Source organism: Phyllostomus discolor, chromosome 2 (assembly GCF_004126475.2).
Source record: "Phyllostomus discolor isolate MPI-MPIP mPhyDis1 chromosome 2, mPhyDis1.pri.v3, whole genome shotgun sequence".
Taxonomy (NCBI): Eukaryota; Metazoa; Chordata; class Mammalia; order Chiroptera; family Phyllostomidae; genus Phyllostomus; species Phyllostomus discolor.
This window is the reverse complement of record NC_040904.2, coordinates 215,612,942-215,637,838: the sequence shown is the minus strand read 5'-3', so window position 1 is coordinate 215,637,838 and position 24,897 is coordinate 215,612,942. Positions and strand designations below refer to the sequence as shown.

The following is a 24,897-nucleotide window of genomic DNA, read 5'->3' as shown; positions in this document are numbered from 1 at the left end:
CCCCGTGCGGGGCGGGGCGGCTGACCCGGCAGAGCTCCTTCGCTGGGGGCGGGGTTTCCGAGAGGAAACGGTCCACCCGGACGTCCGGGAAGGCAGCAGTTTCCCCTCGAACCCGAGGCTGCGCTACAGCCAAGAACCGCGCCCCTGCTGCCTGGCAGCGCGAGCCGCTCCAAGTTCCCACGTTCCGCAGAGCCACGGAGGACCGGGCGTCCCCAGCGGCCGCTCCGGCAGCAGACCCTGGGCCTGCTGCGAATCCCAGATCAGCTGCGTGCTGTCGAGGTCACTGCTGCATCAGCAAACGCAGGCCCGCGGCCCCACCGGGGACCCGCGAGAGGGAACGCGTCCCCCTGCGAGCCACGCCAAGGGGACGCTGGGGCACCAAGTGCGGGGAGCGAGGGCGCCCACCTGTCTGTACGTGTGCTGGTGGGCCGCGTCGTTCCTGGAGTCGTAGTAGTGCGCCACGAAGGCGAAGTACTCCTCCTGCTTCCTCTGCAGAGTGGCCGGTCTGCGGTCCACGTTGGCGGGAAGGTAGCCCTGGGGGGAGACACGCAAACAGGGTGGACGTGTGGTCAGAGCGCGCGCGTCTCACACGGCACGGGGGGTCGAGCAGCGGTGGGGAGGCGGCACGGCCCCAGACAGGCGCGGCGGTGGGGCCCCCCGCCCTGACCTGCGCAGGTGTCGGACTGACGGGCAGCGCTCACACTCCCCGCCCACCTCCGCAGGACCCGGGAACAAGCCCCTCCCCTGCGCGGGCCCCGCCCCTGCCCGTGCAGGATGCCGAGGTCTTTACGGCCCTGCGCACAACCACACGTGTCCCCTGGCCGCCTCACTGAGCTCAGCCCTCCACCCGAGGGCGCGCTCATGCCGCAGCGCAGAGCAGGAGTATCCATCCGCACGGACGAAACCCGGCCTGCCGGTCGCGGCCGCCAGGGCCGCCGGCAGTTCTCGCCATACACGGCCCGCACCCGCCCTGGACGGCACCTCGGGCGCGCTTCGAGGAGCCCACACCCGAGAGAGGCGCACACACACCTCCGACAGAGGCCGTCCCAGGGCAGTGACACTCCTGTGGCAAGGGCCTGGGAGCGTCCGCCGTCCTGCACCCTGCAAACACTCGGCATTGTCGGGCTTTTCCACTGCCGCCATCCTGCCTGGCCCGCAGTGGCCTGTGTTAGAAGCAAGTTTGCCTGCGTGTCCCAGAACACGAGTGGGCGTGGCTGTCTGTCCTCGCCTGGGAGGTGCCTGCACAGGTACTGCACGGGAGCCCTGCCACACACGCTGTCCTCCCCGAGGCTCCTCTCCCGGCTGACACATGTCCCCGCTGACGGGTCTCAGGAGCCATCCCGACTGGCCCAGAGCCCGGGTCGCTCACTGTTTGGGCTTAGCCCCGCCCACGAGGGGCCTAATAAAGCTCCCCCCTACACACACACCTCACTTCCAACCCTGACCACGCCCCGCGGTCAGCAGCAGGTGCTCCAGGGGCCGCCACCGCCCACTCTGGCAGCAAAGACTTGCTGGGACCTGGCCGCTGTGCACGACAGGGGCAGAGCTGTGGGGCTGGGGGACCCCGACCGACCGTGGGAGCCACTCATGCAGGCGAATGCTCTGCACTTGTGCACAGCCCTTGCAGGGAAGGCCTGCCGCCCCGCGCAGCACACGGGCCTCCAGGCAACTGTGCGTCTGGGTCACAGCCAGCCTCGCCCCGTCCCCAGCTCGGGCAGCCTCGGGTGGGCGGGACTCTGCCACCCGTGGCACAACAGGACGCCCACCCACCCACTCCCTGAGGGGCAGTGCCCACAGGTGAAGCGCCAGCGCAGGGCACGCTGCGCACATGTGAGTCCCTGCCACCGCAGTGCCCCGCAACCTGCCAGCGGGCCTGCAGCTCTCGCCCGGCCACCGTCACAGCGGGCCAGCTGACCCAGCCCACACCCCGGCCCCCGCCGGCCCCTATTCCTGAGAAAGATGGGCGCTGTCCCCCCTGCCCCTTCCGGCCCAAAGAGGGGAGGCGAGAGTTCCAGAGCGGAGCCTCCCCTGCCCCGCCCCACCCCAGGGCCCCTGTGCTGGGTGAGACTGCCGCACCTGCGCTGCTTGCAGAGCCCTCTCCCCGGGCCCCCCACCCTGCCCTGCACTGGGGCACTCAGTTACGGCGGGGCTGGCGGGAACCCAGGGAGGCGCGCCCTCGTCCGGTCAGAGGTGTCTTCGGAGACGACAAGTGGGGGCCAGGGCCCAGCCCGCGCCCGCTGTGACGACCGCGCCGTCCAGCCCGACGCCGGGGCTCGTGGAGGGGCCGCCCCAGCTCTCATCTCTCTCTGCCCTCGGGGCCGGAGGCGCCAGCACAGCACCGAGAAGGGGGCCCTCTGCCCCAGGCCCCAGCGACGGACAGAGGGCAGGCCCGCGCCGCCTCAGATCCCGAGGGGGGGCCGGGCCGACCCGGGGCTCGGGGTCGAGGCTCTGTGCACAGATCGCGGGAGCAGGTCCCACGCTGTGAGCCACACAGACACACACACACATGCACACGTGCACACACGCAAACATGCACACACGCACCCCGGATGCAGGAATGCCAAGGACGGGCACCTGCGGGTGGACACCAGAGGCTGCACCGGCCTCCTTTCCCACACTCGCCGGAGCCCCTGTGGGCACTCGAGGCCCCACCCACCTCCCTGTCCAGGCCCAACCCCTCGAGCTCTGGTCGGTGCACACGGCTGGGTCGGGGTTGGTGTCTAAGGTGGAGAAGATGCCGGGGGGCGGGGGGGGGGGGGGGGGGGCCGGGAGAGGCGGAGCCGACGCCCCGGGGAGGGTCCCACGCTCTCACGGAGGACACAGCGCAGCGTGGCCTGCTCGGCACCGGTCCTGACGTCCCAGCTGAGTGGTAGGCAGGCGTGCGGCGCTGCTGGGCCACCCCACTACCCACGGGCAGCGACGCCCAAGGGCTCCGAGGGGCAGCACAAGACGCAAAAACTCCCCGCACTCCCCAAACGTCAACGAACTGGCAGACGGACACTGGCCGAGGCAGCCAGGTCCCAGGGCACCGGCCACGGAGCCCCCGCACGCCCTCCTGCTGCTGCCGTTCCCACGGGGAGCACACACACGGGGAGCACAGGCGTGGAGCACGAGGCAAGTGGAGGCCTGCAGGTAATTAGGCAGGACTGGAAATTACGCAAATGATACACATCCAAGGATGCGGCGCATCCTAAGTGACAGAGCCGCGGGGACCGTAATTGCCGGATTAGCGAGCGACACACACACTGATGGTGCGCATCTCGCAGCGCACGCGCAGCCTCAGATCGCTCTTGGCGAGTCCCACCCACGGACCTGCACCCCAGCAGGCCGGCCTGTGCCCTGCCCCACCCCCCCTGCCCCCCACCCCCCGTGAAGCCCAAGTCCCCAGCTGGGGCACCTGCAGGAGCCTGGGCGTCCGTGTCTCCCAAGCGTCTCAGGAGACGGGGACACGCACCCAGGTGGGAAAGCAGATCCAGGGGGCACCCCGGAGCTGCCACAGGCCTGCTGCCCGGTCCCTGCCCGGCCCGGCAGCACTCAGCGGAGCCCGTGCCACGGCACAGTGCCACCCACACACCCTGACACCGCAGACCGCCCCGAGACCCCAGTCTGCTGAGGCACCCGGGGACCCTCGGAGCAGGAGCGCCCGTCTGGGAGGGCCCCGCCCCACCGTGCTCCAGGACGGCCTGGGACACCGCGCTGGCGGGGTCCTGGCTGAGGGCCATGCCCTAGACTCGCTCCTGCTGAGGGGGGACGAGGGACAGGAGCCCCACCCTGCTCCCCGGCCTGTGACGACAGAACCCTGCCCGGCTGACCGTGGCAGGGCAGCCAGGGCACAGGAGAGCGGCCCGTGGGTGCTGCTGGGTCAGCGACTCCAGGACAAGAGGGGACAGGCCCCGGGTCAGACTGCCCTTTGCCTGTCCACACCCACGTGCGACGAGCAGCCCTCACCGGTGGGTCCCTGTCCCTGGGGCCCAGGGCTGCCTTCCCCCGCGGCACTCACCTCAAAGCAGAGCGAACGCACACGGGCCACTCCCCGAGGGCACAGGGAGCCCGGGAGGCAGGGACTGAGTGCGGTTTCGAAGAACCCGCTGGCTCCTGGCCCAGCTGCCTATCGGCACAGCCACACCTGCCACCTCGACCCCGCCCCTGCCCACCCCAGTTTGCTCTGTCCCGGCTCTAGTGCCCTCCTGAGAGGCTCCATGGCACAGCCAGCTTGCACGCCCAGCACCCCTGGGCGAGAAGGACCCCACACCCACAGTCTGTGCCCACACACCCTGCACTCCGGACCAGACAGGTGCACACAGCAGGCGCCCCAAAAGCACTTACAAACACGGGGGCAGAGGAAGGGCATGGGGCATGCAGGGCTCTGGGGCTCAGACTCCTGGGGGCCAGGCCCCCCCTCTGGGCCGCAGGCCCCAGGTCTGTGCTGGGCAGGCAGGGGCGGGCAGGGACCCCTCTCCTTCCTGCAGGCCCGGTGAGGGGCGGGGCCTGGGCCGCCCTCCCAACACCACCGCCTCCCAGCACCCAGTGGTGCCTGAGACAGAGGAAGCGCTGTGTCCGTACTGGGGGAATGGACGGGTGGACCGGCCAAGGGGCCGCCCCACAGGCCCTGGGTCCACTGGTACAGAAAGGCAGCCCCGTGGCCCCCACCGGTGCGTGTGGGATGCACCCCGGAGCCCAGCCCAGGCCCTGAGCACCGGTCCCCCGGCCCCGCCCCATCCAGTGGTCACCGGCCAGGGCCCCTGCTCGCCCAGCCCCACTGCTTCACGTCCCCCCCCAGCGGCCCTGCCCCGTCCTTCCAGATGCCACACAAGCAGCCCGCCGTCCCCGGGAGGCCTGGCCAGAGGGGGCGCGAGCAGGCGCCCCCCAGGACCACGCTCCCGTTCCTGGCACCCCCACACCCCACAGGGGAAGGACGGGCTTCGTCGTGTGCTCACCGGTCTACCGCTCCCGCCCTTCCCCCTCCCCACCCGCTGCCCGGGCCCCAGGAGTAACCGCCCCTCCCTGCCACCTGGCCCCCCACTGTCCGCACAGCCACGCCCCTCACCCACAATCCCTGCCTGTGTCCTGTCACTCCCACAGGGACCTGGTCTCCCCGTTTCCGGGCCACACGTCCCTGTGACCCGTGAAAGGGACACACATGCCCAAGGCCACCAGACTGTCCCCCACACTCCCGGGACTCCTGGTGACAGACAGCCTCCGCCCACCGCCACCCCCTCCCGCCGACCCAGCCAGGTGGCACCGGGGGCACCCCCTCTGCGCCCCTGTCCCCGAGCCAGTCCCGGGGCAAGATGAGTGGGATCAGAGCCACCCCCTGGAGGCAGCACGCCCGCCCACACACAAACACGCAGCTGCGGCGAGGGCCCGCCCGACACCCTCGGCAGCGCCCCCCACAGGGCGGACCCCGGAGCACCGGCCGGGAGCACCCGCGGAACCAGCAGAAGCGCGAGCGGCGGCGGCGGCAGGCCCACCTTCAGCGGCGGGAGAGCATTTAATCAGCGGATGTTCACGGCGCGAAGCTGCGTCTGCGTTGAGGATTCCAGGGGACTGAGCGGCAAACTCATTAGGACTCGTTAGCAGGAGTCTTTTAAATACCAAAGTCAGACACGACCTAGAGCACGCGGGCTTCGTGCGGACGCGGCCCCGAGGGCCGCACGGGAGGAAGAGAGGAAGCCGTGGTGACCGCTGGGCTTCGCGGGGCCGTGCCCGGGGCCGGGCGGCCGGCAGTGAGCCCCGGCCAGAGCCACCCCGCCCTGCCCGGGGCGCCCCGAGACGGGTGGCCGGTGCGGGGGGCCGAGCAGCAGGACTCCCCCACACCACCAAAGCGGGCGGTCTCTCACCACAGTCTGCTGCCCCGACGTCAGGGCCCACATGACACAGCGAACACGCTCGAACCAGTGCCCCCGCCGTGACCCTCGGAGCGGACAGTCCTGGACACCGGGACCTCCCCGCGCCCCAGGCCTGGCAGCCTCACAAAGAAGGCTATTTTAGAACAGTGGGACCAGGGGAAAGAGCCCGGCTGCCAGAGGGCACTGCCGATGGCTCCGGCCCGCCCGTCAACCCAGGCCCGAAGCACAGCAGCAAGGGAAGTGCCACCTCGGCCCAGACAAAGGCCAGCGTCACGGCAGCAGGCCGGGCAAGCCCTGGCCAGACCCGGGGCTGCCCCCGCGGGAGGACAGACCAGACCAGGGGGCAGGACCCCGCAGGAGGACGGACGAGGGGCGGCGGGACGAGGTGGACGGGACACTCACCGAGAGGAGCTTCCAGGTGATCGGACGGACCGGCTTCGGGATCCCGGACCAGCTCAGCCGGCGCAGCTCGTCTGTGGGCGGAAAGAGACAGGGGAGAGGGTTACACACGGTGAGCGCCTCCCCTGAGTGGGCGTCTCCCCCGGGGCCCCCCCCTGCCCCCTGCAGACGAGCCCAGAGGAGCCTGCAGGGCGGAAACCCCAGACGCCGGCGACCTCGGCACCCGAGAGGAGTCCCCCCCCAAGCCCCAACGGCACCGAGATCTCAACGCCACCCGTCCCCTGCGACTCCCAGGGCACGTCTGCGCCTGCTCCCCAGGCGCCCCCAGCACCACTCGGGGGGCCGGCTGCCCCCCGAGGCTCCCTCCTCAGCCCCACTCCCTTCTCTGCTCCTCTCTCCCCGCCTCAACGCCTCTTCCCCAACTTAGCACGTGCACGAGGTTCCCCCTTCCGCTCTGCCGTGCGTGGTGGGCCCCGCACACGAACGCCCAGAAGGGGCACGTCTGTGGGGGCGGAAAGCAGCCCGAGGCTGCCCAGGGCTGGGAGGGCGGGGCCGGGGTTTCCTCTCGAGGACCAGGGGCCCCCGCGCTGAGTCACACAGCTCCACCACAAACACACCGACAGCCACCGGGTCGCAGGCTTCAGGGGCCGACCCCACGCGACGCAGAAGTCCCAGAGCCTCGGATAAGGAGTCTCTAGACGCCACGTCTTATCCCCCCGCTGCCCCCGCCCCGGAGGGCGGGTCTGGGATAGGCTCCTGGCTGCATCCGCCCCCCCCCCCCCCCCCCGCCACGCTGTCGATCTGCAGCCGCGTGGCGTTTAGTAAAGGGCAGGCTGCTGCACGTTAGAACTCTAAGTCCTTTCGCACCGATGAGAGGCTTGACTTCGCTTCTGTGCTTCCTGGACGACCCGCTGGGGACAGACCCCGGCCGCCGCCAGTTCCCACGCCGAAATGTGCACACACCTGCGCCGCAACTCACTCAGCCCCGCCCCCTCGGGGAGGTGGGGCAGCGGGGCGGCGGCCGCAGAGAGCAGCACCTGGCAGCGGGTCGCTCCTGGCTCGGCCCGGAGAAGGCCCGGGAACGGGCTCGTCGGGGACGGGCTCGGTGACTCCGAGCTGAGCTGCAGTGTGACGACAAAGGCAAGGCAGCGTGGCGGCACGGCCCCTGCTCGTGGCCTCCCACGTGAGTGCCCAGGAGGAGGCTCGAGGGAGACACCCAGGGTCGGGACCAGCTGACCACAAGCCCGCTGCTGGCCCCCGGCCCACCCGGCCCGGTCCGACCGGCTGCGTCATGCCAGAGCCTCCACCGGGGGGGGGGACGACCCCCCATCCACTGCTGGCCCCCGACCCGACCAGGGGCCCTGCCCTGCCTCCCCGCCTGCGCCCACACCCCTTCCCCACACGGCGGCGCTCACCCCTTCATCCCCGGCACCCACGCCCGCTCCTGCCAGCACGGATGCACCCGGGCCCAGTCAGTCTGCACCACGCCCAGGGACCCCAAGCACAGGGCGGCACGCGCACCCCGGCCTCGCGGCCTCGCGGGCCAGGCGACGAGAGGGAACCGGCGGCAGCAGCAACCCCCCCCCCCATGACGTGACAAGCACGCGGCACAGGCTCTGTGGGTTCGCGGGAGCCCGGCCCACGCTCCGTGTAGGCGGGGGCGCCCACCCGCCACCCTGCGCCGGGGGACAGCGGGGCGTAACTGGGAGCCGTGCCAGGGCCCTGCGGGGGCACGAGGGGGCGGGCCCCCCGGGCCCCCGACAGCACACGGCGGGAGACACACTGCGCCGGCGAGGGGGGGGCCGGGGCCGTCGCCGACCGCGATTCGCCTGGTGCGGCAGCACCGCGCTGTCCGCCATGCCGGCGGGCCGTCCGCATTCTAGCGCCTGTTTCCGTGTGTGGCTGACAGTCAGCAGCCCAGAGCGGCTGGTCCCGCGTCTGCTGCAGCGAGGGCTGAGCGAGCAATTAGGGGTCCGGTTTCAGGGCCGTTAAACGCCGGGGTCTGATCTCTGGCCGGGAGCGGCAGGCGGCGGCTCCCGTCAAGTGAGAGCCGCACCGCGTTTGATCCCCTCCCGCCTGTGTCGCCGGGAGAGCAGCCGGAGCCACTTCAATGGGCGGCAGAGATGACACGGGTCTCCGCCGGGCGGCCAGACAGAGGCGGAGAGGAGGACGGAGCACACGGCGCGGGGACGGTCTGACAGGGCGAGGGCGGGAGCGGCTGCGGCAACGAGCACACACAGACACAAAGGGGCACGGGCTCCACGCTGCCCCCCCGCAGCACTCTGGGTAGAAACGGTTCGCAGGACCAAACAGGACGTGGAACGGGGCAGCCCGAGCAGCGCGGGAAGGGAGGAGAGGCCGCCAGGCCCAGGCCGGGCACCTCTCCCCAGGGGGCGGTCTCCTGCCCCCCAGAGGCAGTTCCCGGCCCCTTTTCCAGAGGAGGGTGAGACCCAGTCTGGGGCCCTCCGTCCACGCCTCGAGGGCTTCAGGCAGAGAAGGTCCCAGGGCACACCAGGGGCACCTCCAGGTGTGCACCGGGTCTGTCTGTCTGTCTGTGTGAGCCGGGGCTCCCAGAGCGCCCCGCCTCCCCGCAAGCAGCACCACGACGCAGCTGCCTCCCAGACGCAGACCGACCTGCACACAGGCCTGTGGGCTCCCGGCCCTCCGCCTGCCCGTGGCAGCGCCCCCAGCCCCCCGCTCCTGGCTGGGGGGACAGCCCCCACCGTGAGGCCGACCCTGCAGAGTAGGGTGGCCCCCCACGGCCCTGGGCCCCGTGGGGGAGGGCGGGCAGGACACCCTGCAGAGCCTCCAGGGCAGCGCCCGCTGGGGTCTGCCCACGAGGGAGCGGGGGCCACAACAAACGGGCGTCCCAGACCCCGAGGCCGCCCGCCCAGCCCCGTCCACCGGGGTCCCTGACTCCCGAGGGAGGTGATGCCCACCCAGCCCTGGGCTGCGAGGGGCCACGCAGCCTCCGGGAGGGGACCAGCTGCCTGAGGGCCTCCCCGTCAGCACCGCATTCTCAGAATCTCGGCGGACTTCTCCTGGAGCCCTCTGGAGCACGGAGAAGTGGAGGGACACACCCGGCGTCCGGGTCTGCCCTGGAAAACCACGGCCAGGAGGGGGGGAGGAGAGCGGGGCCGACGGGGCAGCCGTGGCCGAACAAACGCCGACGTGAGGGGAGCGGCGGCCGGTACACGGGCTCCGCTGGGTCTCCCCCACTCTGCGTGTGTCTGAAGTACTCGGAAGGGCGCCCCCACCCTGGGCCCAGGCCCTGCCTCCCCCCGCACGCCGGTCCCCCGCCCGCCTCCAGGTCAGGGGCGCCTCCCTGCACAGGCCCAGCGGCCGGGGCACCACGCCCAGTGACCACCGCCCACAGCAGCAGCGACACCCGCAGGACCGCTGTCACCGAGTGTCGCAGCAGCTCTGGGGGACCGACCCCGCCGTGGGGAAGCACACACCACCACACGCCACGTACATGCGTGCCGTGCAGAGGAGCCCCGGGCACCCTCCCTGGCGGACCTGGCCGCCACACCCCGCGGCGGCAGACCCCGACCCTCACCCCAACAGACTTGAGTCTGGGAAGCGCCGCAGCGTCAGCCGCAGCGCCCTCCTTCCCCGGCGGCACCCCCGCCCCCGAGCCCCCGGGACACCCTGCCCGCCCTGTGGTGGCAGTGGCGGCGGCTGCAGTGTCGCCGCAGCGAGGCGTCTGGTCCTCCAGGAAGTCTGGACACCGGCGTCCCTGCCCGCAAACCCCCGCGGGCCCTGGAGCCCCAGCGCGCGGCTCCGCGCGCCCACCCCCCTCCCGGCCTCCCGCGCAGGAGCCCGGGACGCCGAGTGGAACGGCTCCGAGGCGCCCGACGACTTCTGCGCGGCATCACTCATCCCGTGACACAAAACTGTTATTTCACCGAGATTACTGTAAATCGCTGCACGGAGAGCTGGCTCGCACGAACAATTAAATGATAGATATGATAAACCAGATTTATAAGCTCTGTGTTCCCGCGACGTAAATTCCTTGAGTGATGGAGCCCGGGGAGCCGGAGGACTCCTCCCCGGCGCCGGGCCCGTGGCCGGCAGCTCCCCCGTCAGCCCCGGACGGGAACTGGCTGCCAGCACAAACGCGTACCAGGAGGCCTAATATCGCCATGGCAACCGCAGCAACTTATTTCGAAAATGAATAATAGCTCTGTTAGGTGCTTCATTAAAATTTCCTCAACCGCAGACGGCCCTGCGTCTCCTGAACGGAACAAAGGCGCACTCGGGGCCCACGCAGGGGGCTGGACACGACGCCAGGCCCGCCGGCGCCCGGCACAGACACGCAGACACCCGCCCGCGGGAGGACGGCGCCCAGTCCGCTGCCCGAGGAGCGGTCTCGCCCCTGCCCCGCTCTCCAGAGGCACGTCCATCATGGGGGGGGGACACACTGTGTCCCCAGGGCAGCCTGGGGCCCACCGCCCCCCCCAAGCCGGGCTCCCCTCCTCCTCTCCGCCAGGGACCCTGCAAGGGCCACCCAACCTGCCACCTCGCTCAGACAGACCGTCACCCCTGTGACTACGTGAGGACCCCACGGGGCCCCAGCGGGACCACCGGCTGCCGCAGAGCCCTTCCTCCCAGCTGTGCCCCCGTCCCGAGGCCCCCCAGCCCCGGCCAGTCCCACCTCCACGCCCACCTCCTGCGGCGGGTCCTCCCCGGCGACACCCTGGCGGTCGCATGCTCACCACAGGCCCCTTCTCGGGTGCCACGCCTGCGGCCACGCGGCCCGACCCGGGTGTGTGTGAGGATGCCAGCGGGCACACGGGTGGGCACACGGGTGGACACACGGGCTGCCCGGAGGCGCCACAGAGGCACACGGCGACCGCGGCGAAGCTGGCGACCGTCCCGGCGGCGGAGGAACAGCATGCCACCCGGGGTCCCAATCTCGGCGGCAGCGACCGCGCAGACCGCGGCAGGGCAGGCCCAGGGGACACTTCTCCGTCACCGTCCTCGTCCCGACCCCTCCGGTGGCCCCGGGAGAGAAGCACGGGCCGCCGTGCGACGGGCCGGTGCCCGTCTCTGGGCCCCGCCTGCCTCCCTGCAGCGCCACGAGGGGCAGAGTCCTCAGGCCCACACCCGTCAGCACACCCGTCCCAGCACCGGCCCAGAGGAACGGACGCCAGCACCAGCCGCACAGACACACACGGTGCCGTGCTCACGGGGAAGAGAAAACCCGGCCGAGCCATAAAGACAGGCGTGTGGGCGCCAGGAGGTTTGAGGCAGCTGGGGGGGGCGGGGGCTGGGAAATCAACCAACCGCGGAGCAACAGGCGTGGCCGAATACGACGAGGGACGCCCCCGACCAGGGACACTGCGCGGTCGGGGAGCGCCCGCGGCGGGAGAACGTTCAACCGCAGGAAGGAGAGGCCCGTGACGCGCTGTTCGCCGAGGAAAGGAAGATCGCCGAAGTGTCTCTCGGCCCAGGCGAGCTCCTGTCTCAGGAACGGCTTTTCACGTTGCATATTTAATATGCGAGGACGGTTTTCATTTGAAACAACTCGCTGTAATCTCTCCTGGCGAGGAGGTGTTACATAATTCATCGCAAGGAGAAAACAAATTTCCCCGCGTCTCCGCTCCGCTCCCAGCGTCTCGGGGGAGAGCGCCGAGGGGCGGGGCCGAGGCCCTGGGGGCTCTTCTGTGCGGTGGGGGGCGGGGCCTGCTCCGAGCTGTCAGGTAACCGAGGGGGCGGGGCGCCGCACCCACCACCACCCACCACCACCGCTGGACGGGCCCAGAGAGCGGACCCCACAGAAGACAGGCCCCTGCAAGAGATTCCTGGTGATGGGAAAACGTTTCTCTTGGAACTTGCACGTTCAGCGGACGACTCGATCATGCACACGACTATCAAGCTGACCCCCCGAGACCCCCGGCCTCCACGAGGCCTGTTACGCGCTCACTCCAATGACGTGTTTTGAGGCAAAACGGAGGCAGAAGCAGCGAGCTCCCCGAGGAGGTCGGCACAGGGGGAACGGGGCACTGTGCCAGCCAAGCAGGTCCCCGGGGTCTCTCCTTCGGGCCAGCTGAGGCCCGCCCCCTCCCCCCGTGCGGCCGGTATCCCCTCCCACAGCTCTCAGCCCCGCCCCCCTCCAGTCCCGCCCTTTCTCCCCCATCTGCTGCGGCTCCGAGGACGGCCCCTTCCCAACACCCAGCCCCAGCCCTCATGGCCCCCTGGACGGCCCTTCCCCCACGGCACCTCCGGTCACCAGCAGGTCCACCTCTGGAGGCTCAGAACACTCGCCGCACGAGCCCCCCACGCTCCCCGTCTCCTGTGCCACCCCCACTCCATGCCACCAAGCCTCCCTGGACCGCCAACCCCCTCCAAGTTCTCCCCACCTCCACAGAACAGCCAGAGCGGGGTTTAGTGAGCCAAAACCAGGCAAGGCAGGCTCTGCATGGAAGCCTCCAGGGGCTTCCCACCACAAGGCACAGGGGGCTGGGAGCTCCACCCCTGGGCTCCCTCCCAGACCCCCACCTCTCCCCCCTAGCTGGGGCCTTCTGTGCCTGGTGCCAGCTCCCTGTGCTCCTCCTGGGGGGCCCCCAACCAGCCCACAGCTGGTTCCTCCCCCTTCCGCCCAAGCTCAAATGCCACCTCATTAGAGGGACCAACACCCCCGTCACAGGCAGTGCCCCCCGCACCATCCACCCCCCCACACTGCCCAGGGGGCGGGGGAGCCACCAGGCACCTGACACGGGGCCCAGGAGCCCTGCTCTCACTGTGACCCACGCCGCAGGTCTCAGAGGCAGAGCCCGCCCCCGGGCCCCACGGCGGCTCTGCGTGGACGGCGGGGACCCACGACACGTGACGGTGACACTGAGCGTGTGCTGGGCTCCCACCTCAGACGAACCATCAGGACCAACTCCGCGCTTCCTCGCACTTCCTCAGTGTGGCCACGAGGACGACGAGACCCTGAGTGCGGTCCCCAGCAATGCCCCTCAGGGGTGCCGCCCGGGAGCAGCGCCCATGTCCCCAAGTCCAGCCGTGTGGCCCCGCCGCACCTGGTGCGAGGAGGGTCCGGGGCTGGGTGGTCCGGGGCCTCCTGGGGCCCAGAGCTCCTGAGAGCGGCGCCTATCGGTCCCGGTCACTGCTGCCACCCCCGCTCCCGGGACACACCCCTGCGACACCCCGGCCCCCCGCAGGTGCCTGAGGATGAAGGTTGAGGGTCACCGCCGCCGTCAGTAAGTGGAGTCAGAGGCGCGGTCGGTGCTGGCTCAGCCATCTCCACCGGGGACCCGAGGGTCCCATGGAAGACCACCCCCACCTGGGCCGGCCCCGGGGCAGGTGCCACGGCCACCTGCTCAGCAGGGAGGACACAGCCCCCCCAGCCGGACCACGCGGGGTCCCCGCTCCCCAAGCCGGTGCTGCTCGCACGCGAGTCTGGGACTCCCTCGCGGCCCTGACCCCAGCAGCACCGAGTCCTGGCACCTGGGCCACCGGCAGCCCCCACGTGGGTCAGAAAGTCACAGATCCGACCGCCGTGTCAGCTGTCCGGGGGTCATCTCACCCTGACCTGGGAAACCTGGTCACAGGGGTCACCTGAAGACAGGCGCCCGCGGCTCACGGGGGACCTGTCGCCTCACCTGGTCACAGGAGCACAAGCCCCCGACTGAGTGACAGCGGTTGGACGGGCGGAGTCTGACCCCTCGCCTGCACCGCGGACGCCCGGCCGAGGCGTGACTGATGCGCTGTGGGAGGAGTCTCGGAAGGACGGAGAGTGCTCCAGGGCGGGCATGCGTGGGGGACGGACTCCCGGAGGTCGGGGGCTGCCCGCCAGCACATGGCCACAGCCCCTGCCCTGCTCGGGGGCTCCGGGGTGTCCCCCTCAGCCCCTTCCACAGGTGCACCAGAGCGCCCCGCCCTGCGGCCAGCGCACCGAGCCACAGGCCGCTCCCCCAGCGCTCTGGGGCTCGTACCTGGGCGCCCCCCGCCCCAGCCCCCACCGCTGGGCCGGCGAGCCGGGCGGTCCGGCCTGGGCGCGGGCTGTGGCTCTGCTCCGGGCCCCACGCAGAAGTGGAGCCACACGGCGCCTGTCGTTCCCCGTCGGACCCGCCTCAGCGCGGCCCTCGAGGGCCGGGCATGTGCTCACTCACAGACGACGAGACCCCCTGGCTTTCGATGGCCGCGTGATGCTCCAGTGCGTGTGCATGCGTGCGTGCACGTGCGTGTGTGTTCACACACGCTGCACCTCCCTTCTCCGACTCACACGCAGGCCAACCCCGCTCCCTGGCTGCCGTAAAAACCGCTGCAGCAAGAACGGGGTGCAGATGCCTCCCCAGTCTGCATTCCCGTCGCTGCGTCCAGACCACAGTGGGGGGGTGGGGGAGGGGCTGCGTGTGGGGGGGTCGCCTCTGAGCTCGGCCGCACTGAGACGCTTCAGGGCGCGTGCGCACCCCGGGCGGCTGCCCAGCGCGGCGAGTGAACGGAACGCCCCTGCACCGCACACTCGCGAGGCTGAATGTGTGCTGGGAATTCACACCTCGACCTGAGATCCGTGTTTTCCTTGGGAAGCTGATGGTTTCCGTGCCACCCTGACCCTCGTGAACACAGCGTCCGTGCACGGGCGCCGACCGTCGCCTGCCCGCGGCCCCGCAGGGAGTCCGCGGTAGAGGGAGGGGCAGGGCTGCACCGACGCCCGTCAGCCTCCAGCTGCAGCGGCAGGGACCCCCCCCCACCCCGCCGCTGCCACCTGACGGCGCACGGAGCACCTCTGAACGGAGAGGAGAGCTGGGGGGGCAGCGGAAGACTCGTGGGCCGTTATGCGAGCCCTCAGGGGCCCCTCAAGTCTTTAAACATGGAATAGTGTAGCTTTTTCCATGAAAAAAACCCAGCAAACAAAAGCGGAACTGGGTACCACCCGCCCCCAACCTCCACGTGAGAAGCCCCCCTGCCCCCCACCTGCCCCCAGCCCCGAGCACCTGGGGGCGTCTCCCCCAGTGCCGCTCACGCCGCGTCTCTGACACTGTTAGCTACGCCGGGACTTTGATTAAGCGTATAAATTAAGTGTTGATTCAGACAGGTATACAATTTTAATAACGACTTTAAGCAAAGATCATTTTGAAAACACACAGCCGCTAGGAGTGACGGTTATGAAGACCAGCGACGTGGGAGAGGCTCATGCCGTGACGCGGGCTGGGAACTCGAGGCACAACTCACACCCACGTCCGCGCCGCCCCTGTGAAAACTCGCTGGGGGGTCTCCGGGGGCTGGCGGGGGGGTTGGGGGGGCACGCTGCGCCGGCACGGCCGCCCACCCGCCAGGTGCCGGGCGCACTGCGGCATCACCTTATGCGCTTCCGGGGCAACCCGGAGGGGAGCACCGCGACCCCACTTACACGCGGGGCAGCTGACGCTGAGCGACTGAAACCCAAGGTCACTCTCCTGGCAGATGGCGACGCGAGGCCTCGCCCGAAGGGACCCAAAGCCCACGCTCTTGTCCCCCCCCCCCCCGTCCCCAACACGCTGAGACTTGCGGTGGCAGGGTGACTGGCGACTGGTTTCCCACCCACTACCTATATCACGTGGGGATTCTTCTGGGACTACATGGGTGAGGTGACACGTGGAGTAGGATGGGTTTAAAAGATAGCCTCAGCCCCGGCTGGTGTGTCTCCGTGGACAGAGCGCAGGCGTGAGAACCAAAGGGCTGCAGGTTCGATTCCCAGTCAGGGCACGTGCCTGGGCTGTGGGCCAGGTCCCCAGTAGGGGGCGCACGAGAGGCAACCACACATTGATGTTTCTCTCCCTCTCTTTCTCCCTCCCTTCACCTCTCTAAAAATAAATAACTTTTTAAAAAAGATATCCTTATCTCACTTTTCAGAGCATGTTATAATGAGAAAACAACATTCATTTTTTAAGCACTTGAAGCAAATGTGAATGAACTTTTCCCTTTAGGACCGAGTTAAACACATACTACGATTTCTCCGGAAAGCTGTCACTTGGTGTCAGTATCTCAGGAGTCGGCTCAAAACCAAAGCCATGGCCTTTCCTGGCACCATGTGGCTGGTCCCAGTGCCTCGGAGCAACGGTGACGCCCGGACGCCCTCCACTCCCTGCAAGACCCAGCGTCCTCTCCCCTCTTGGCAGCCGAGGGGACGCTTCCCCCAACCTCGGGAACCGCCTTCCCACGGCCTGTGCACGGGAATGCCGACCAGGCTCCTCTCCACCCCCTCGCCCGCCTTACGGCTCCAGTCCCCAGAAGCCTCCCCCGGCTGTCCTGCCCTCACCCAGCGTGGTCTGTCCTCACCGCACCCCCGCAGGCAGATGCCTCGTGTCCCCGCACGGGGCACAGCAGCGGGCAGCACAAGGGAGCGGCGAGGCATCCAGCTGCTGCAACCCGCGGCCGGCAGGGCGAGGGGCAGGGCCTCAGTGGGACGGCGGTCAGCGCGTGAACTCGGTGCCGGGCCCGGTGTGCCCCGGCTCTGCCGCCGCTGTGACGGTGCAGAGAGAACGCCCGGTCCTCGGAGGCACCCAGCGGCACGGCCGGGAGCCGGGAACAGGCCGGGGATGGGGGCGCACAGGGTGTACTCGGCACAGGTGGGGACGGAGGTGCGCAAACGCAGTGAGGGTGAGTCTGAGCGGACAGCTGGCTCCCACCGCTCCCCTGGGAGCCCGGGGCTGCGTCAGAATCTGACGGTTCGGGCCACGTGTGCTGGGGCCACCCGCAGGCACAGGCACCTGGGACGAGCCGGGGAGGGGCTGGGCGGTGGGGAGGAGAAGGGACCCCGGTGCCAAGCAGCACCTCACAGCTGCAGGACGGCCCTGTGCTGCCCCCGGGGGTGGGGCTCTGCCATGTCCACGGGCCTCCCGCGCCACCTGCTGGCTGAGCAGGGCACTGCCGGCCCCGGGACACCCAGCCCCCAGAGCTCCCCTCTGGCACTGCCCCCAACCTGGGAGGGCGTCGGTGGCCACCCTGGACGCTGCAGCGTCCAGCAGAATGCCCCTCACAGCATGCACTCCATAGAGAGGAGACTCTTGGATGCAGGCCCGCGGCCCGTGCGGCGTCCCAGCAGACACCCGAGCTCGTGCCCCCGAGCATCCCCAGGGGTCTCTCGACCCATGGGCTCCACAGCCCGCAGCACCCACAGCCCGCTGCCCTCCAGGCCACTAGGAGACCCCGGCGGAGGGGTGCGCTCGGCAGCGGCCTACCGGTCCGCAGAGCTGTGCCGGCATGCACCGAACAGCCAGCCGTCCGCCTGCCCACTGCACTGCGCCCGCTCACCAGGGCGGCTCTGAGCAGGCAGGAGGGCGCCGCCAGGGCCCCAGGAAGGAGGAGCAGGAGCTACACGGTCCGAGGGCGTTGGAAGCACATTGACACAACCCGTCTGAAGGGGGAACCTCCCCAGGGAAGACGGGCAGGAAAGGCCCACAGACGGCCCTCCCCCGGCGCAGGCCGGGCACACGCCCCCCACCCCCGGCACTTACCCAGGTCGGTGTTGGGGCCGGCGAGCAGCTGCCTGAACTTGTCCAGCCGGGAGGCCTCCCTCTCACTCAGCGCCGAGCTGCTGAGGGTGCTGGGGTCGCACGGCCCGCCTGGTGCGGCTGTCGCCGAGTGGGGGAGGGACTGGGACCGCTGCAGCGGGACGGTGCCGCCGGCACCTTCTGCGGAGGGAGAGGGAACGGGGTGAGGGCGGCCGCCCAGCCTCCGGACGGCCATGCTCCCCAAGGAGGGGGCCGCTGCCAGCCCTGGCTCCCGGCGTGAGCGGTGCAGACCCCGGCTTCAGGGGCGGTAAAGTGAAACGCGCCAACACCTGTGACAGCCACCTTCTCTTCTACCAGTGGGGTGTCATTCACCAGTGACACGGACACGCCCCATGTAAAAGCAGGACGCTGACGGCCAGGTGACTGCAGACCACCTCCAGGCTGGGCAGCAGCCGGGGTGCCCCCGTCGGGCCTGCCGGAGTGGGGCTGGGAGGAGGGTCCTGAGTGGGTCGGAGGAAAGCCCCGGGTGGGCGCCCGTGATGGGAGTGCAGCGCAGGAAGGCACCGTGGACAGAGGCCCAGGCCCGGGCCCGCCAGGGACCAGGACGCGGCGAGGCCCAAACCCACCATCCCCAGAGCCCGAGACCCCAACGCCTGACTGAGCCCCCCCTCCAACACCCCTGAGCTCCACGGGGAAGCAGAGAAAACCAAACCCCTCCCCAGGGCCGGGGCAGGGGTGGGGGCCGAGTGCCCACTTAACCAGCCCTCGCCCGGGGCCTGGGGGCCCGAGGGCTGAGGGGAGCAGTACATCAGCAGCCCAGGACCGGGGACAGCCCAGGGGAAGGGCCAAAGGCTCTCAGGTCACCAGACAAAGAGCCACCAGGACCCACAAAAGACCCCACAGCAACAGGCCCAGGGCTAAACCCCATGGAGCCGTCCCATCTTCAAACTGAAATTTAGAATGGAGTGAAAAATAAACTCCCGGAAACGAGAAGGAACAAACCCCACGGAGGAAGCGGGCCCCCACCCATGGGTGGCAGCTGCTGCGGGCGGCGGGCAGACAGCACCTGCCTCCCCAGCTCATTATACCTACAGGAGCCCTTGGGCGCTGGGGAGCAGAGACCGCAGCCTCCGGGCAGAGCCCGGCCCAGACCGGCCTCCCGAAAAGCCTGCAGGGTAGGCCCGGAGGAGAGAGCAGCGCCGCCCCTCCCCACGGCTCTGGCTCCTCCCCCCCGCAGCACCCAGGCTCGGCCACGCTGGGTTTCGGAACCCAACCTGCCGGACGTCATTTCTGTCATCGTAGCGACAACCCCGGAGCCGCCGCCACACCCCGGAAGGACCCGCTCACCCCCAAGCGGGGCACACGCCCGGGCCCCTCCAAGGTGGGGCGGCGGACCGGCGAGGGCGGCACCGTCCCCGGGGGAACGGGGAGAGCGGGGCCCGGGTCTCCCCGCCCCTGTGGGTGGGCGGCAGGGGACACCCACACCGCCCCCCTCTGCTCCCTGCCCTGTGAGGCCCTCCGCGGAAAGGCACCCAGCCCGAGCGCCCGCCCACCTGCGGGGCAGGCCGTGTGGCTCTCGCTGACGGACTTCACCAGCCGCAGGTCCCCGCCGGGCGCGGGCGGGGGCTCCTGCCGCTTGAGCTGCTCCTGCCGCTGGCTGTGGCTGTGCAGCACGCGGCGGGCCGTCTCCATGACCACCTCGGAGTCCAGGCTCTCGGCCGCCATGGCCAGCAGCCCATCGTCATCCTCGCCGGCGTCCCAGGCGTCACTGGTGTTGCTCTCAAACTCCTGGAAGGTGCTGACCCTCTTGGCCTTCACGGGCGTGGGGGGCACCTTGGGCGCGGCCTTGAGCAAGCTGCAAAGCACAGGCGGTCTCACCGGGTGGATGCCAGAGGGGAGACCCCCGGGAAGAGGAGAGCGGTTTGCGGCGTCCCTGGAGCCGGGAGGGCAGGGAGAAAGGGGGTGCCGCTCACCCGGCCGGGAAGGCACTGGGGACAGGGAGCGCAGGGCGCCCCGCCATGCAGCTCCGCCTGGGACAGAGGGCACCTGGCTGACCCCTGACCTCGAGTGGCCAGGACCCACCTTCTCTCGTCACAGTGTTCCCGCCCCCCGCCCAAGGCAGCGCTGGGGGTGGGGGCAGAGAGACCGCCCACGGAGCACGACCTTGACCTTTGGGGGTACGGACGGGAATACAAGACCCCCGCCATGGGACTGTAGCCACATTGGCCACTCTGTGTCTGTAACTTCTGGGGCAGGGCCGCCCTGCCCTCCCGCCCACCCCTGGCGGGGAGCCCGACACAGGGCCGAAAAGAGCTGCTCGGGCAGCCGAGCAGGGGGCCGTGCAGAGCAAGGGAGACGAATCCCCTGCGTCCAGGCGCCGGGCGAGGCGCACCAGCAGGGGGCTCCAGCCCCCTGCGCCCTGCACAGGCACCCCTGCTCCAAGCTGTGGCTCCCATGTCTGCCTCCTCCGCACAGGGGGCGCGCCAGACAAGGCCGGCAGTGTCTCCCACCAGCCAGTGCTGGACACACGTGTGCTGACCCAGCAAGCACGCCCCGCCCAGGAACGCCAGAGGCCGGCGGGCCGCCCCCCCCACCCCGAGGGCGAGGCTTCACTTACGTGCCGTGTAACAGCGGGTCAAAGGGCGGGTGCTGGGCGCCATACACATGCTGGATGCTGTTCGGAAAGAACGGGGAGACATGTTAGCTCCTTCGCAGCACCCCCCCCCCCCCCGCCCCGCCGGGAGAAAGGCCCGCTGAGAAACCCAGGAGCCAGAGGGACGCGACTGCCCGTCGGCGGCCCGGGCTGCCCTCGGCCGTGTCTGGGCGGATGAATGGCTCCACACAAGCCCACAGCCCGCAAACAAGCAGGCATTCAGCCCTCCCTGCCCGAGAGAGGGCGCCAGCCTCTGGCACCAGCCGCGGGGACCTGCGGGAGCCGCCGGCCACTCCGCAGCGGGGCAGTCCCGGCAGCCTCTGCACCGGACGCGGCCACAGGCGGGACTGCGCTCGGACCCGCGGTGCCGGTCAGGAGGCTCCGGCTGCGCCGTTCTGTCTGAAGACGGAACGCAGAGCGCAGAAAGGACAAACACCGCTCTTCAAAGACTTAACGGCTTCGTTCCACAGTCTCACCCTCCCGGAGCACATTAACGGAAGAGAGGTGGTAACAAAGTAACCCGGGCGGGGTCTGCGCACGCGGGTCCTCCCTGCCTGATGGGAGAGGCTCTCACACCCCTGGCCCTCGCTTCCCGGCTTCCTGCCCGGAACACAGACTCGAGGCCTGGGCCGCTGTGCCACTGGGAGAAACGTGCGGGAGGGCTACGGCGTCCACGACAGGGACGGAGTGCGGGCCTCTGGGGGCAGCACCACGCAGCCCGCCTGGGAACCGCCCCCAGACACCACACAGGGAGCAGGCCGGCCCCCGAGGGCAGCAACAGCGCACATGGCCACTGGACCGTCCAGCGTGCGGACGGCCTGACGGCTGCCCTCCGCCGGCACAGAGGGTCGCCTGCCGGTTTCATCCTGGAGACAGCACATCAGGCCTGCTTCCCGGCGCCATTCCTGCTCCTTGGCTCACCGGAGCCGTCTCTTCACTCTGCACGCACTCCCTGGGGTGCCCAGGGCAGACGCCACGCGCCCACGCCGACACCGGCGCGGCAGCGTCCACACGGGGGTATCAGTGAGGCCAGAGGAGCGGAGGCAGCCCACTGCCCCGGCAGGCACACGGGCAAACAGCACCCGCCCCCCCCCCCCCCACACACACACACGACGGGTCCGACGCAGCCACCAAACGAAGAGCTGACACTTGCAGAACAGGACCCGCCCCGGCTGCTGCGTGCCACGTGCAAGGAGCCGGCCACGCTTCATCCACGTGAGACGTCCCAGAACTGACGCATTGTAGGGGCCGAAGGTGGGCGGGAGCTGCCTGCCGGGGGCGGGGGGCGTGAGAGCACAGGGTTCCCCCCCCAGGGGAGGACGAACATGCTCGGGAACCGCCAGAGGGGGACCCAGCCTCGGGGCGCACACACAGGAGTGTATCCCCGAACCCACACTTTAAATGAGTAAATGGTGCTGCACGGGACTTTAAAAGGACGAATGACATGTGAGTCTCAACACAGACGTGAATTTTCTTTAAAGACGGTAATAGAGCTTCTACCTGTTTCTCTTGGGGTCTCTCCTGGACCCCGCCCGGTGCTCCGAGGAAGCCCAGACCAGACACACCGCCTGGCCCGTGTGCGAGACGCACAGGCGGGCTGAGGTCCCAACCGGCAGCCAGCACCGGCCACGCACACGGGAGGGAGCCAGCCCTGTTCTCTCGGGCTCCCCGGCTTCCCGACGCCCAGGGGTGCCCCGCACACCATGGAGCAGACACTCGGCGCCCGCTGTCAGGTCTGAACTCCCGCTGCATGGAGACCATGAGAGTTTTTCTTAGCAAAAAAAAAAAAAGATACATATATATACACACACACCCATATACAAATGTATATGCATATATACAAATGTATATACACATAAACAGCTTGCCTAGATCAAGGACAACCCATCAGTTACGGTCCCTTTCCGGGAATTTCTAGGAGGCATCCCTGACCTTGGTAGGCAGACTTCCAGTGTTAAGGACCAAAAGGCCTGGGTTCAAGTCCAACCCCAGCAGCCGCGAGCCGGCCAGCATTAACCACATCACCTCTCTGAGCGTTCGCCGCCCCGCCCGGCGGGGAGCGGGAATGAGAACGCGCAGGCGACGGGGCGGCCGCGCTCACACGCCTGCGGTCTGAACGCCGCACAGCGGCCCGCAAGCAGCGCCCACCAGCGGGCCGCCCGCCTCCCCGCCCAGCACCCGCGCTCCCGCAGGGCCTCTGGACGCGCTGACGGCTGCTCGCCGGGGGCGGGGGCGGGGGCGGGGGCGCCCGGTCCGCGGCCGCCGCGTCTGCGCGTTGCGCCCCCCAGCGGCCGCCGCGCTGTCTTGGGCTGCAGGCCCCCCTCCCGCGCGGCGCCGACTCGCCAGTTCTTCCCGGGCACGCACACCGCTCGCTTAGGGCGCGGGAAACGCTCCCACGAAGTTCAACCTCAGACGAAAATGAGCCTCGTTCTGTCTTATTAAAATTTCATTTCTACTCGGTCTTGCCAGCTAAAAACAGAAACAGGTTTGAGCTGAAGCCATTTTAGGAAAATCACTGGCAGCCACCCCGTCTCAGGTCATGAAACCTGCCTTTCAAAGGCACGCCACCCAATAAACGCTCACCAACTCACGCTGCTTTGAAGCACTGCAGCGACTCGACGTGTTACAGAGCGGCCCGGGACGCCTCCCGAGCAGGAGGTCACACGTGTCCGCGGGAAGACGGTGCAACAGTGAATGAGTCACGCCCAAGCCCCAGCCCCCGTTCTGCACCCGCAGCGCGGACACCGGCGTCTGTCCCGCCCCGAACGCACACAGGGGACGGGGTGCCAGTGTGTGCCACCGGTCTGCGGAGCATCTGGGCGTCCTTCACGAACCGAGTGACGAACCAGTGAATGGGACAGGGTCACGTGACGGGCTGTGGCCCGGAGGAGCCACGGCTGAGCCTTGGCTACGGGCACCAGGGCAGGTGAGTCCCCAACACGACACCGACAGCGAGTCAAACACCCACGGTACGACGGGGCGCACAGAAGGCCCCTAAAAAGGAAAGCGGTGCTGCCTGCCTCTCTGGACCCACGTGGGGGCAGTCGGAAGTCCCCCCACACGCACACAGTGAGAACACAAATGAGGAGCTGGGGCCAGGACGAGAGCACAGGGGCTCCACCGGGGGCGACAGTTTACTCCCTGCGCTGGGGGGCGGGGACAGGTGTGTTCGCTGTACTCACCTGCACGGTCATGTGCCGCAATGACGTTTGGGTCCAGAAGGGACCGTGCACACAGCCCTGCTCCCATAAGACTCCCGTGCAGCCGGAAACCTGCAATTGCCCAGTGAGGGTGCCGCATCACTGTGGCAGTGGCGACGTTGGTATGGACAGCCTGCTGCGCTGACAGCCGGGTGACAGAGTGGGTGTCTGCACCACCATCTCCACTCAGCAGACAGCGCCGCGCCCTGCTGCCATGGCGCAGTCTGAAGCCCGTCCGCCCCACGGAGCCGCCGCAGAAACGGGCGGGCCCTCAGGCCCCGAGCCGGTCCCTGGAGGTCCCAGCGGCGCGGTGCCCCCTGAGCACCGGCCTCCGGAAGGAGGACCGGACGCGCCGCCTGTCACCGTGCTCACGGCCCCTGGGCCCTGCAGAGACTCAGGCGACCGCCGAGCCACAAGGCCAGCCGACCACGGCCGTCTCTCCACACATGACTCGGGGATGAGCACGTTCACAGTGAGTCTTTTCCTCACTCGGAAAAGCCCCGTGGGCGCGCACAGACAGGGACACGGACAGCGGGCTGGCGGCCACCAGCAGCCCCAGGGCGGGGAAGTGGGTGGGGGACAGGTCGGGGGACACAGTGAGCCCGAGGGGCAGCAGGCAGACAGCAACTGCAGCGGGTGACACTGTGCAGCGTGCTGGGAAGCCACCGACGGTAAATCTCGTGAGTTCCCGTCACGAGAAAAGCTAGTTTGTAGCCACGCGTGGCTGCCATTCCACAACAGCGAATCTCCACGCCGGGTACCTGAAACCCTCCCAGCGCTGCGTGCTAGTCACACCTCGTAAAGGACCAAGGTGTTCACTGCAGAAAACTCAGAAAACACGCGAGAGCGAGGGGTGGCTCTGAATTTAACACGGAGGAGCACAACCCCGCCAGCCTGGCAGCAGCTGCCGCCAGCCCCACGCCCCGCTTCCCGCACCCCTTCACTGCTGAACCCCCTCCGCTCCCAGTCCCTGCAGCTTGTGGGGCGCTCCCCTGACCACCACCCCCAGATCCGAGACCTCAAGCCTGCCACCTTCCCCCTAGGGGGCAGCACCACTGCCCCCACCGCCTGCCACTGGGTGCACGCCCCAAACACTGCGCCTCACACCTACTGTCCACGTCCAGCCGGACAATGACATCCCCGCCAGTCACCCCGGAAGGGAACGACAGGCCAGCCACCTCGTCACACAGCAGCCTCCTGGGCCCGCTGGTGTCCCCACTGCCTCGCCTCCCGTGGCGTTCACGGGTTCCCAGAAAAGGCGCCACTCCAGTCTCCGCCCCCGCCTTCCAAGGCCATCGTCCCAGGCCTGCGTGTCTGTGTCCAAACTCTCCTCTTCTTATCAGGACACCAGC

At 69.4% G+C, this 24,897-nt stretch overlaps 1 protein-coding gene across 1 annotated transcript in view; it reads right to left on the bottom strand.

The window, feature by feature from the left end:
* The window catches only part of TBC1D22A (TBC1 domain family member 22A), a 70,266-nt gene that overhangs the window by 43,418 nt on the left and 1,951 nt on the right, over window positions 1-24,897 (bottom strand). The window contains exons 2-6 of the mRNA XM_028532637.2: window positions 20,310-20,366; window positions 19,246-19,547; window positions 17,696-17,872; window positions 6,252-6,322; window positions 406-534 (exon numbers count right to left, since the gene is read on the bottom strand). Of these exons, the coding sequence (XP_028388438.1) occupies window positions 406-534; window positions 6,252-6,322; window positions 17,696-17,872; window positions 19,246-19,547; window positions 20,310-20,366 (736 nt within the window). The remainder of the gene's footprint in view (window positions 1-405; window positions 535-6,251; window positions 6,323-17,695; window positions 17,873-19,245; window positions 19,548-20,309; window positions 20,367-24,897) is intronic.